This window comes from Vidua macroura, chromosome 6, assembly GCF_024509145.1.
Source record: "Vidua macroura isolate BioBank_ID:100142 chromosome 6, ASM2450914v1, whole genome shotgun sequence".
NCBI classification, from domain to species: Eukaryota; Metazoa; Chordata; class Aves; order Passeriformes; family Viduidae; genus Vidua; species Vidua macroura.
This window is the reverse complement of record NC_071576.1, coordinates 57,106,720-57,120,328: the sequence shown is the minus strand read 5'-3', so window position 1 is coordinate 57,120,328 and position 13,609 is coordinate 57,106,720. Positions and strand designations below refer to the sequence as shown.

General features: G+C 48.9%; 1 protein-coding gene across 7 annotated transcripts in view; it reads left to right on the top strand.

Moving 5' to 3' along the window:
* Positions 1–3,974: 3,974 nt before the first annotated feature.
* The window catches only part of CCDC9B (coiled-coil domain containing 9B), a 47,802-nt gene continuing 38,167 nt past the window's right edge, over positions 3,975–13,609 (top strand). For 5 of the 7 annotated variants that reach the window (XM_053979956.1, XM_053979960.1, XM_053979961.1 and 2 more), the window contains exons 1-2: positions 3,975–4,163; positions 10,417–10,607. In XM_053979956.1, coding sequence (XP_053835931.1) covers positions 10,533–10,607 — 75 coding nt within the window. In that variant the 5' untranslated portion in view covers positions 3,975–4,163; positions 10,417–10,532. Of the gene's footprint in view, positions 4,164–4,340; positions 4,449–9,952; positions 10,119–10,416; positions 10,608–13,609 lie in introns of those variants that run through there. The other 2 variants (XM_053979958.1, XM_053979957.1) reach the window with 2 other exon arrangements.

Below are 13,609 nucleotides of genomic sequence, written 5' to 3'. Positions count from 1 at the left end.
CACACTTGTCATATATGAGATTACAAATGCAGTGCCAGCAAAGCTGCTCAGGAGATGCAATCTGAAATCTTGTTTGGGGTTCTTACAGCCAGGGATTCAGGTGCAGCACGGGGCAGGAGCGCTGCAGACAGACCAGGGAAAGATTAAGGTCTGTGGCAGTCAACACATAAGATTACACCTTTAATTAGTCATTGCACTTCTCCACTAATTATAGAGGCAACGTGATGGGAGGATGCTAAACCACCATGTCCTCTACAATGCTAGTGAGCTGCAGGGGCAGAAGTTGTTTGGGACAGCTCACCTGGAGGGTCCCTCAAGCCACACTCTCAAGCTTTAAGTGTAAATCATCCTGCTCTTCCCATGTGTCCAGTGGTTTTGTAGTTTTGTGGTTTGTAGTTTTGTGGTTTGTAGTTTTGTACTGCAGCGAGTTTTCATCAGAGGGCTGAGGTCATGGTAGTGTTATGCTTTGACAAGGTCTAGACCTTTTCTGACTCCCTTTTTGTTGCCTCTAAGTTACTCTTTTTTCTCGACCTTGATCCCATTGTTTTCCTTAGTTTTTGCACACTTTAAATAGGTGATGCTCTCCTACAGTGCATAATTCATAAAGACACTGCTGCACTGACATCTTGTGTTTTGATGTTCCTACACTGTACTATATTCCCAATCTTTTTTTTTTTTCAGAGGAAAAGCAAAATTCTCATCCCTTTAAACTACTGTATCTGCACAGTAATCTGGGACCAGAGGCTTTTCATGACTTAATTAGCCCGTCTGCCTCATCTGAGACTGAGTATGTGACACTGGGCAGAACAAAAGGGCTTTTACAAAATACTTTGAACATGGTCAGGGAGAGGCAGGAGACCATGCAGTGACAAATTCTTCTTCCACAAACCCCTCGGCTACAAAACCTCCTGGTGGGGAAAGCAGATGCCAAACTCTTGGATATTGCAGATTGCCTCCGGGTTTTCTGCACATACGTTAGTAACGTTGAGTCTAATATTTCACACGAAATCACACTCTCCTTGTTTACCATCTTTGCTGTGAAATGCTGTCAAGTTCTGCTCTTCCCCCGCGTGTTGTTTCCTAACTCAATTCCTGACCTGCTCAGTGACTTCAGATTCTGGAATAACTTTGGCAAGTTTGGATAATTCACTCATGACTTCTCTCCATTATCTCTTTCTCAGACTAAACAATTACAGCTCTGTCAATCACCCTCTGGATATGAGTTCCCTTATGCTCATCCCTCTCCACCTCCATGACAATGTGACCTTGGCTATCCACAATCTCCAGGGAAACCTGGAGCTTGCAAATAATGATCGTTTTGGATAATCACTGCTGGCAGCTCAACAGAGTTCGAGTCTCCACTTGCTGCTCTCCCAATTAGCTGTAGTGCTGGTGATCTTAACCTTTGGTCTGCTGAGGTCTGCACCAGACATGTAGGCTGCTACTTCTTTGCCTGAAACCATGCTGCTATTACTTTTCTTGGCCCTCAGGACCCTGAACTATGTTAGAAAAATGTTTCCGGGGATTTCTGATGTCTGTTTGCTGTCAGACATTAGGAGAAGAGGGCAGAGCACCACACTGGACTCTGCTTGCCATGCTGACACTGACAAAGACTTATTTTTTACATTCATTCCCACTCTGGGCTGTGTCAGATATTTGATATCTTTGGGATTAAATGGGCAGAAATGGTGTCTCGGCTGCAGAAAAGCCTACAGAGGCAGCTGACAACCTCCATTTTCTTTTCCAGGCTCAGCTGGATGCAACCAGAGAGATGCTGGGAAAGGAGAAAAGAAGGGGTGTAAGGGAAGGGATGGACTAGGGTTAACTGCTCCTGTTACCCACATCAGTGAGCTGTGTTGCTTTCACTGTTTGCTTCCCCGTCTCTTGCCCTGAGATGTCTAGACAGAATAATAATCCAATTTGTGGACCTGCCCAAGCCACTCTGAATGGAGCAGTGCTTCTCTGAGATGAGTACCAGGGCACAAATGCCCCACATCGTGTGGGGGACCCAGCAAAAGAACTAGAGCTTCTTCTCACAAGGAAACAGGAAAGAGAGGGTCAGGATTTCTAAGGAGACAGTTTTCTGCCATTCTAGGTCTGCAAGGATGTGGAGCAGTGGTGGGATACAGGGTCTGTGGCAGGAGCCAAGGGCTGTATGCTGTCAATCCACCCCCTTGGCAGGGATTATCTCCCTCTTCCAGAGACCAGCATCCTTCTGCCCCACAGGGAATGGCTGCAGGACCTGGCTTTAGGCTTTAGCTGCTCACTTGGCCCTAGCAGGGTGGTTTACTGTAAACATGCCATGTTGGCTTCTTGCTCCCAGCACATTCCCCTCAGGATGGTTTCGTTCTGCAGCACACAGAGCCGAGCTGGGATGGAGGAAGCTTTGTGGGCAGGGAAATAGTAGCATACGGGCACCTTCCTTTTCCTAAGCGGTTCCAGTTTTTGGCTCTCCCTGTCCCCCCCTCCAAGCCACAGCAGCAGGAGAGCACATGAGGTTCTGAGAGGGTAATGGGCCAAAAATATTCAGCCTTTTGCAGGAATGGCTCCTTTCTCTCTTTGCCTAATTCCACCCTCCTCACCAAACCCATTTCTATAAGCACTGGGGTTTTTTTTAATAGATCATTTCCCCCTTTGCATACTAAAGAGAGGATCAAGAAAGAAGCACTTTGCATATGAAAGATGGGAAACACCTACTGAGTGAATGGAGCTGTCTGATGCCTGACTCAAACTACAACTTCTCCTTTTGCCAGAGGAATCTCAAGGGGGAATAAAAACAAGGAGAAAAATGGCAGTAGTCTGTACCTTGCCTACAACCAGAGCCCTTTTTCATCAAGAACCTTTGCTCAATTAGACATTAAGTGCCACAAAATTTAATTAATTAAAGAAAAAAGCTAGTTTGTTTCTCTTTCCCCCTTCTTCCCTTCCTCTAGCAGAGTTTTGTTTGCATATCAGCTGTACAAGTGTTCCGAAGTAAAAAAGAAATATTAATTCTGGATTAAATCCATGTGCTATAGGTCAGCTTCCATCTAGACTAATAGCTTTTTCCTGGAGAGCTGTAAATGACTTTTTAAGAATGTGCTTTTATAATGGAATTTAAATTTCTCTTTGAACATACCACCAGCAAAACTGCAGTGGAGCTCTTGAGAAAAAGAGCTTTTTTCCTTGTATTTTCTAAGGAGATAAGAATGCCCTTTCCCTGGGATTAGGGAAGGGTTCATTGTGTTTCACTGTCACCTCGTTATCTAGCTCCCTGTCTCCCTGACAGGGAGAGACAGGCACTCCTGAGCAATCCATCTCCTCCTTTGGCTGCGGCAAATCCTTGTGCACTGAAAATTCCTGCGGAGTTCTTTTGTTTTGCTTTTTCAGTCTAGCAGCAGGATCGTGCATACCCTTGAGAAGACCTACAGTTTTTTTGTTAGAGACTCCTGAGTATGTTAAATCATCATGAAAAATTAATGAGACTGCAAAACTCTGCTTCCCACGTAGTCTGCCAGGAAAAGTTTAGTTTTATAATCCTTTCCATTGACTCGTGCAGCAGCCTTACCTTTACACCAGACAGCTGCTGCTGCTGCTGTGGATACAGGTGTGTGTGCTGGGATAGACCCAGACACAGAGAGCTCAAGGTTCCCAGCCAGCTTTCAGTGCCAGAACAGCTCTGTCTGCACTGGGAAAATCATGTTTGCTAAGCCTTGTTTTGAAGGAAAAAAAAAAAAAGAGGACTGAAATGGAAAGGGAAAGGAAAAGAAAATCCCCACCTTGGTGTCCCAGGCTGAAAGAGGCCAGGAGGAAGGTGGTGTTTTCTGACATCTGTGTTTTTTTGCTGATGAGGTGATTGTTGATGATGAAGAGCCTTGGCTAGGGCAGAGGGTGGAGACCACAGAGCTAAGACTGAGTGAGCAGAAAGGGTGAAGTTTGAAATACACCTGTGTCAGGTGGCTTAACTCTCTGTAACTTACCTCTTGCAAGCTGCAGTTCTCATTTCAAGACCTGAATGGCTAAGGAGTACTCCGACAAGCAAAGAAAATGGCTCCAGTGACAGCTTGGCCCCCACTGAATGTGCAAGGTCTAAACCAGTGCTGAACCGTGTGAGAGTTGCTGAAGACTCAGACCCTCAAGCACAGCAGCCTCTAGCCGAGGACATCAGAGCTGTCTGATGAGCAGTGAGTGCCCTGTCAGTGCTCCCGGGCGGGTGGGGCTCCCTCAGCGTGAATATCCTGTACCAGACAGAAATGGAACCCTTGGGCTTTCAGAAAGGATTTGTGTGCTGCTGACCTCGGGGTGTGCTCTGTCAAGCAGAATCTGAAGAGCTTAGGTCGGTTGCCCTGGTCTAACAAATGCCAGTGTACTTGTGAATATGGGATGGCTCCTTGCCCATGATTATGGGCTTGTTGATGTTTCCAGAAAATGCTGATGATTGTGGCTGCTAACCTGGCTTAAGACACCAGGTAAGGGAGCATATGGCACAGAGGGATGAGGGATGTGAAGGTTTATGGATGAGATCTTTCGACTGAAATCCATGTTTGCCCACAGCTGAGTGCAATAAGTCTCTGTCTGAAACACGCTGAGCTTCCCAACAATAGCTCTCCCGTTGCTGCAGAAGGGAGAGCACAGCATGTTGCAGGATCGAAACCTGTCCGTGAGGCCAAACCAGGAAGCCCCCCTGGCACGACTAGCTACGCATGGTGTTCCTGGCCCCAGGGCAGGAGCAACCAGGACCCCGGTTGGGCAGCGCACATCGCCAGAGCCCGAATGGCGGGTGGGCAGCTGGGCAGGCAGTGAGGGACTCTGTCTGCACCCCCCGGAGGGAGGACGGGACACACCTCGGCCGGACTGGGGGGGCCTGGTCCCAGGAAAACCCAGTGACACCGACCACTTCCACACACAGAACCGGGGGTGGCAGCAGGGCGGTAGTTCCCACCTGCCGGGGCACCGGCTCCGCGCCCCTGTCCCGATCCCGCAGCTCCTACCTGGGCGAGGAGGGGTCGCGACCGCGGTGCGTCCCCTCGGGCGGCGGCTCCCGGGGCTGCGGGGCGGGCGCGGCCTCCATGGCCGGCGGCGGCGGGCGCTGTCCGTGCTCACGGTGCTGAACACTGCGGAGCGGTGGTGGCGGTAGCGCCCCGGCGCGTCCCGGCTTGGCTCGGCTCGGCTCGGCTCGGTGCGGCGCGGCTCTGCCCGATTCGGCGCCGCTCTACCTGGCTCGGCTTGGCTCGGCTCGGCTCGGCTTTGCCCGGCTGGGCTCTGCCCGGCTCGGCGCGGCGCTTGCGCGGCCGCGGAGGCGGGCCCGGCACGGGGCGGGGGGTGGCACGGGGGCGCAGCCGCCGGCACCAGGAGAGCTGCGGAGAACTGTGAGCCCCGGGGCCAGCCTGGCTGTCGGGGATGGGGCTGAGCTTGTGGGTGCGCAACTGGAGTTCGGGGCACTGGGCATCCTTTGGGCAAAAAGTCTCCCTCATCCCCGCAGTTGTGCTCCTGCTTGGTCCAGGCTGGGACTGCTCCTAGAAGTGCTCCTGGCCCTGTGTGGCAGGTGCAGGGCAGCGTTTTGAATTGCTGGCTTTTAGAAGCATTAAATAGGTAAATGATTTTTTAAAATAGACGGTAGGTTTGAAACAACTGAGTTGAAAGCATAGAGAACACAAGGAGGTCAGGCATGTCCACCTCTTTGCAGGATCCTTCGGTCCTTGTCTATCCATACCATGACATTGCTCTGAGCTGGGTGGTAGCCACGTGTCTCCTTGTGCATGGGGAGGATAGCTTCCCACATAGCTGGTGGAACGTGGCTGCTCCTTCTGTAGCTGCTCTCATGCCAATAACCATGACAATGACTCGTGTAGGAAGGGCTTGGGGCTTTCTCATGGCTGTGTGTATGGCCATGGGAGTGACAGCGACCTTCTCTGCCTTGTCATTATCTATTGTGTGTCTGTGGGGGTGGCCGTGACCTTCTCCTTCCTCGTAGCCATGTCTGTGGACCTCACAGTTACAGTGACCTTCTTTATCATGAGAGTGGCATCCTTTTTGCTTCACATATACAGAACAGCTGAAGCAAAAAGGGAAAGTATTAGAGCGGAGAGTATCCTATAACTTCCACTAATCCTCTAGCTGCTTAGAGTAAGCCCTTCCTGCCTTAATGACTTAAGTGCCCGAGGCAGTTCAAAGAACAAAAAGCTTTTCCTAATGCCAGGGTAGGTGACTCTCTCCCACCGAAGGCTGACACCTCTCTGAACCCAGCAGGAGGGAGTTTCAAGGACAGGCTGCAGGCAGTGCCTCTGGCCCAGCGTGGTGCTCTCTTCTGGGCTGGGCTGCAGGGGACCAGCCTGCTGTTCTGAGCCTTAGCCACAGAAATGTCACTTGTCTGGTAGGATCAGATCCACTGTGAGGAGCAGCTCCAGAGCAGCTTGGATTGGTGTGGCCCAGCAGGAAAGACTGAAACCTGGTATCTGCTGAAAAGATTGGCTGGCATTAATGTGGTAACAAGGACATGGGTGATATTTCCTTTTCATTCTTCCTGATGCTAAATAATAGTTCTTGCAACAGTAATGATATTAATAGAGCCATGGGAGCTGCAAGGATGGTGGGAATCAGCTGGATTCCAAACATCCCACTGCTTCTGACAGACAGGCACATCTTACAGCTTTAGTTTGGCTCAGCCCGAGGTGTGAACTCCTTGTCTGGTAAGTGGGGGTGATCACGCTTCCTCACTCCCACAGCTTGGCAGGTTTCCTCTGTACTGCTGCAAGGTATTCAACACATGGATTAATTATTTTTCATTGCCCTTAGCCAGGGGCTACAGCAGGGCTTATGTTCCCTGCTGGCTGCAAAGCACTGTCCAAGGCAGACAGCAGCGTTGCCCACGTCCCTCCTGGGGCTGCTGCTGCATGTCCAGGGCTGGGGGGACTGGCTGTGGTGGCCAACTCTGGGAATCCAGGAGTCCCTTACTTCAAATCTGCTTGGCTCTTGCCCCTGCAGTGCAGTGGAGGAGGAGCTGCCTCTCTCATCAGCCAGAAGCTGATCCGCTCCTTAATGTCATTTGGAATATTGCCACTCTGTGACCTCCTTGTGCCTGGCCAGTTTGAGACTGGTGCGGCAAATCTCAGTGTCACTCTAGGGGAGGCATACACTGATCCCAAGATTTCCTCTCCTTACAGAAACAACCTAAGGGTGAGCAGGAAGGACAAGCAAATGGGGTTCCCAAACTGTTTTAGGAACTAGGAACATAAATGCTTTCCACAAGACAATTCCATAAAGATGTGAACATCCTTCATCCAGACGAGCTATTTCTTTCACAGTGCCTGGCAAACCACGATGGGTAAGTCAGCAGGATGGAGGCCAAGTGGTCCGGAAAAGTCTCTTTGGACTGGGATGCATCCCTGCCTCTCTTTCTGTAGGCAATGCTACCCTAAATCTCAGGGAAACCATGCTCAAAGCTGACAGCTTGAAGTGGTGACACCACTGTGATGTTTTGCACAGTGCAAAAATACTCATGTCATGAGTTTCATGGACACCCAAGCCCTTGAAGTCATCGTGGCCAAAGCAAGGCTGAGGATCATTGCGCAGCTGCCTCAGATTGCAGCAGACTGCTGGTTTCCAGGCAATGTGCAATGGCTCGTGGATCTGCAGCCAGCTTATGAACCCTGGTTTGTCACTGCTCACTGGAGCAATGAAATAGCCAGGGTATTTCTGCTGCTCGAAGCCAGTGACAGTGTGCCAGACACCTCCCGTGCTGGAAGATTTCCATGGGTACAGCAGCAGTCCTGGCTGCTCCTGCTGCATAAACCTCCCATTGTCTCGGCCACTGAAATTGCTTCCTTATCCAGAGAACAGCTCTCTGGCGGGGGCAGCACTGCATTAGCCAACTGAGCCCCAGTCACTTCACTGTGCAGAGCTTATTTTACAGGTGAATATAGCTGCCCACCTCCTCAAACTTCAGGAGGGGTTAATTTAGAGATATAAAGTGCTTTAGTCATGGTTTCAGTGCCAGGACCTGAGACAGACCTGTTGTTTGAACGTCTACATTTTACACCAAAGCCATTGGTGCTGGGTGCCTGAAAAGAAAGGCCCAGATGGATGCTGAGTCTCCTCTACACAGCCAGTTTGATTTGCTGCTGTCCCAGCAGCACAGCACAAGCAATGTCATTGTGCACAGAAGGACCTGTGTCTCTGCAGATGTTTGCACTCCACAGAGTCTACCATTTTCCTCCTTGCTACTGGTCCATTATGGCCTTTTCCTTGCATCCTTTGTAGATGCAACAAAATTTTGAATTCTTAGGAGTATAACTACCTAAAATAATAAGATTTAGTGCCTACTTTTTCAGTGCTGTTTGTGACCACTCGGTACTGGGATGGGCTTGGAGGAACTATCACCTTCCAAAATTTGTGTAGTTGTCTGTGTTGATAAGAAGTATCCTGCCCAGTACACACCATTTTAAGGCATGAGGTTGAAAGGGGCTCAGGAATGAGGCTCACAGGCTGTTTTTGATTGTCAGTCATTATTTCTGCCCAGGCTGTGTGCTGGAGCATGGCCACATGCTGCACAGAAAGGAGAGATCCATGCAGGGCCCTTCTCTCTTTCTCAGGCTTCTGCAAGGCTCCGGCAGTGCTGGAAACCTCTGACTAGTTGTTGACCCAATACCAGGGCTGAGAAGGTTGCAGGCATATGGCAGTTATGTTTCTGGGCACCGGCACATTGCAAACTGAAGCAAATAAGATATGTGCTGAACTTGCAGTGTGTTTGAAGGGGCAGGAGGCCTGTGGAGACCCAATTCCACTTTGTCTTGGCAGGGGAAGTCTCACTGTAGCAATATTGTCCCATTTTTCCCAGTGCTGTGTGCTGGGAGTGCAGCCACATTTGCTCTGAAGCCACCCATATGTTCACACCATTTCCAAGCGTGACTGACAGTGAGCCAGTTCCCTCTGAGCATCCTGAGATATCCCAGACTAATTCATCCTTTGCACATAAATATTCTTCCTATGAGGATTTGGGACATAAATTCTCAGCCTGGGGAAGGCCAGAGAAGGCGCTGGGATATGTGCTACTCCTTGACTAACTGTGCCTGTTAAAATACCTTCACAGCCTAAACAAGGTCCCGATGGCACCAGTGCCAAAATGTCAATGTCATCCAGAGATGGCCCAGTTGACATTTTGCCGAGGAAACTGGCCAAAACGCCTCATTTCAGGAGGATCAGAGCCTTGGGGGGATGAAAACCAGTTCTTTTGGCTCAAGAGCAGATACATGAGTGGAGTGGAAAGCTTACACTTCTCATATTTGTTGAAATGTTTCTGGGTTTTTGGGTTTTTTTTGTTAGTAACTGAGCTTCAGAGATGCTCCAAGTATTTCATCTGGTGCTTCCAGAAAAAGCATATTTAAATATTTGTTCCAAACCTTTCTCTTCAAAAGGTTTCAATAACAACAGGGCAAAGGAAGAGTGTTTTAAATCAATTCCTTCTAAAGGTACTGAAGGGAACAAAATATTCCAGGGAGAAAGGAAATGGAACTTTTCCTTTTTACACACCCAGTTCTGAACCCTGTATTGTAGCCCACCCTAATCCCATGTATTTGGACTAAGCGGTGTCCCCAGACCTGGGCAACACCTCAGCCTTGCTGCAAAGATCAAGTCAAAAGGGCCAACAAAATATCCACATTCCCAAAGAAGAATTACCTGGCTCAGGATCTCACTCAGGGACCCAAAATAGTTGCCCAGAGAAAGGTATCACCCTCTTGAATTATGATTTCTGTCCTGTTGGAGCAGGGATTATTAGCACTTTCAGAAGTTTTCTGACACTTGAGTGAAGAACTCAGCAGCCAGGCACAGCCTAGCAAGTCTGCAATTGCTTCATGTGATGCCTAAGATTTTTAGCTTTTTATATTTTTCATATATTTGTAGCTTTGTAGATTGCTAAAGCATGGCTGTAGCTTCTAGTAGTTTTCCTGTCTTTCTTCCCTACATTTAGGAACAATAGGATAACTTTATAGACCTAAATATTGTGTAGTCTTATTCCAAGAAGAGAACCAACTACAAGGACATTCTGTTTTCCAACCAGAATCTGGACCAGACATAATAAAAGTGGGGCAAAAGAAAGCTCTGAACTGCTTCCAGTGGACACCCCAGGAATTACTACCGAAGTAACTAACCTTTTAAGTGGACAGTATATGATAAGTATACTAATTGCCTAACCTTATAAAAATTGTAGAATTACTATACCATGTGTGATTTTTGCCATATAGTGTACTTACTTGCAAGCTTTCAAGTAAAGGTTTGCTTTTATATTCACTTTAACATTGTTGGAAAGATCTATTCTATTTTCCAGGCACCACATGCACCTCCACTCCTTCCCTTCACCCAAGTACTAATTATTGTTGAACTAGTCCCTTAATATTTAATTGCCACCTTGACTCCCCTTTTCATCTCCTCCCTTCCCAGGCGCCTCTGAGCCTCATGCAGGCTGGTCCTTCCTGTGTTTGTGCTCCCAATCAGCTGCACACCTTGACCCTCTATACAAGAAAAGCCAGTCTCCCTGCTGAGCCCAGTCGGAATCCATGCAGCATCCGTGTGAAGTGGCGCCGCTGGAGCTCACGGAGATTCTTCAGTCCAGTTCAAACCCTGGAGCCAAGGTTGGTCTCTGGAGCTTGCTTTTGAGTTCTGCTGGCAAAGGGAAATGAGATGGTTTGTTAGGCTTTAATGGAGTTTGGCTGAGATGAGAGGCACCAAATTTGCCACTTTTTTCTTCTTGCACCAAACTCAAAGTGGGTCACTACCATTCGTGTAGCCCCAAAGCAGCCATACGTGGAATAATTGTGACTTTTTGGAGCTTACAAAGGGCATGTGACCTTGTCAAGGGCAAGCTGGCTCCTGGCTGCTCATTTGCAGCTTGTGAGCCCAGGCCACTGGGCTGTCCACATCCTCCTACATCTGGGCTGAAGCCATGGGCTGGAATGGGGAACCTCCCTGGGCCCCTGCTGATGACAGGGCAAACAAGTTGCTGTCTGCAGCATTCCATGCTTTCCCCAAGGACTACATTTCCATAAAAGATGAAAAAACCTGCCTGACTGGCTGTCCCGGCCACTTTCCACAGCCTCACACCCTTCCAAGGCTGGGTCCTGTGTCCTACATCTGAAGGCTGAGTAGTGAACAAGGTCAGCAAACCTGTATTTGTCCCTGCTGAGTGTGTCTGCAAATGGGAAAAACTAAGTGGACAGATTAATTTTTCATTTGCTCAGCCTATGACAACTTCAGAGGTCTTACACTGGAATGACAAGTTTTCAGGAGCAGAAAATACTGGGAGAGCTGACAAGATCATGGGTTTTTCAAGGTGGCATTAAACATGGGTATGCACAGAACTCACCCACCGGACTTGTGGCAGGACCCTGCAGACTGAGATGATGCACAGGGAAGGGGAAAAGAAGAGATGTCTTGTTCCAAACAGGAAGAGGGCTGCTCTGCACATCCTGAGATGTTTCTCTGCTGTGCCATATTGGTATCCCTGTGTGAAGTACCAACAGGCAGCTATGATCCTTACTGCTTTTAAGCAGGACCAAGCTGCCATTATATCCTTTACCTGTCTTTGGTAGTTTTAATTTTAATTGTATATTGATCCATTTAAAAACAAATGTCTCAGCAACCCTTTGATCCCCATGAGTCTCTCCAGCTAAAGCCCATTTAAGGTTCCTGCCTGGTCCCTCTTCCCAGTCTAGGGAATATGCTGACCTTTCTCCTGGCTGGAGGAAACACCTGAACCCCTTTATAATCCTGCAGTGGAGCTGCTTAAAGGACCAGAGCTGGGAGAGGCAAGAGAGGCAAGATGAATTGCCTTATTGTGGGGAAGTTTGCTGTGTGTTTGGTAGGAAGTATGCCTCCAGGCCTCCGGGAACCCTTTGATACACTGTGTTCCCATCCCTCCCTCTATCCAAGGCCTGGAGAAGGATTGCTAGTTCAGCTCAGGAGCCTCGGGCAGCACATTGCTGCACACAGCGTGCCTTGAGACTCGGCCCTGTGCCTTATCTGCAGTTCTGACACATAATATAGAAACAGCTTCCCACAGCATCCAGACTTCAGCTCCTTCAGTGGGCTTTTGGCAGCTGCCTCGCAGATCCTCCCAGCAGTTCCCGAGTGCCATCTGTTGACTCGATAGCGGTCATGCAAAAAATGGAGAGGAGCCAGGATAAGGCTGGGTGAAGTGCACTTGGGAAAAGTGGCAGCATGGGACTGAGTGGCTCTGGAGGAGTTTTGCAGAGTGCAAAAGGAAAAGGAGAGAGGATTTCAAGCCAAAGCAGTTCCTACTGGTGGAAGGGCTGATGAAGGGATGCCAGGAATGCTTCTCGGGGCAGGCAAGTTTGCATTTTTTGAAGAATCAGATTCTTTCCTTCAGTCTTTGTGTAAGGCAGAGAGACAGAGTCTTACTGATAAAATATGGGGCAAAACTTTGTGCCAGCTGCTGAGTGCTGTCCTGAAGCAGGGAGATGGCAGACTCCTGTCAGGGATGGTTCTCTGTGCCAAAACTGAAAGGCCTTGCAAGCACACAATTAGAGAAAGGGGCTATTTCACTGTCACAAGCACAAAATGGAGAGGTCATTGCCCTACTTTCCTTCCTTGGCCCCAGAAAAATCTCCAGCAAACTTTGGCCTGAGTGGAGAGTGAGGACTCCAAGTAGGCAGCTGGAGACTATGCTTAAGGACAGTCAGCTGAGCCCCTGTGCAGTGCAGCCACAGCAAGGCAATGCAGCAAAACCCCCTTTATGCTTCCAGGTTTTCCTGAAGGAAGCTGCTGTCCAGCCCAGGGACTGCTCCTCCAGGGTCAGCCCGAGGTTAGCAAGAGCTGACAGATCCATGAAGCAGAAACCACAAAGCCAACCTGGGTACACTCCATTTGCCCACTGTGCTGAGCAAATTCAGAGATGGCACCAGACAGAGCACAAGAGAGCCCAGAATTAGACCATCTCAACTATGAAAGGTCTTCTGGGATTTTAAAGAATAAAGATATTAACTCTAGGTGTGGTGTACAAATTGCTGAGTGAGTAATGAGGCTGGTTTCTCCAGATGTCCTTCCTGTTGCACATGGGTGCAGGATACACTTGCTATCTGAAGTACTCTGTCAAGCTGCTGCATGTGGGAAGGGCTGCCACCAATGGCTGGAGAGAGTAGGATTGGTGTCCTGCAGCCACCCAGGTGGGAGTGTTGGTGTGAACAGGATTCAATGTGTCCTGAAGTCCTGCAGGACTCCAAAAATGTCATGCATCTAGCACACCTTGCTCACTAGAGCAGGAGCCTAGGAACCTTCTCTGGCTCCTCTCCTTGTCCTCTCTGGGTATTGGAATTCCTGGTACCTGAATGATGGTCCAGAAGGATTGTCCATAGCTTGATGTAGGCACAGACTTCATTGGAAGGCAGTGCGAATTTTGGGATTGACACTGCACTTTAGAGAAAATCAGGAGTTTTGACAGCTTTTTACTGGGGACACCTGTGGTGTTACTGCAGCCTTTCCTGGCCACGGTGCTGAAAATAATTAAATGTATATGTATATTAATAATCCCATAAATCTTGGCACATTTATAGGGTTCTATTTTCTCCACTGACTGTCCCAAGGGCACAAGCAAGTCCCCAAACCAGCATGTTTTGCC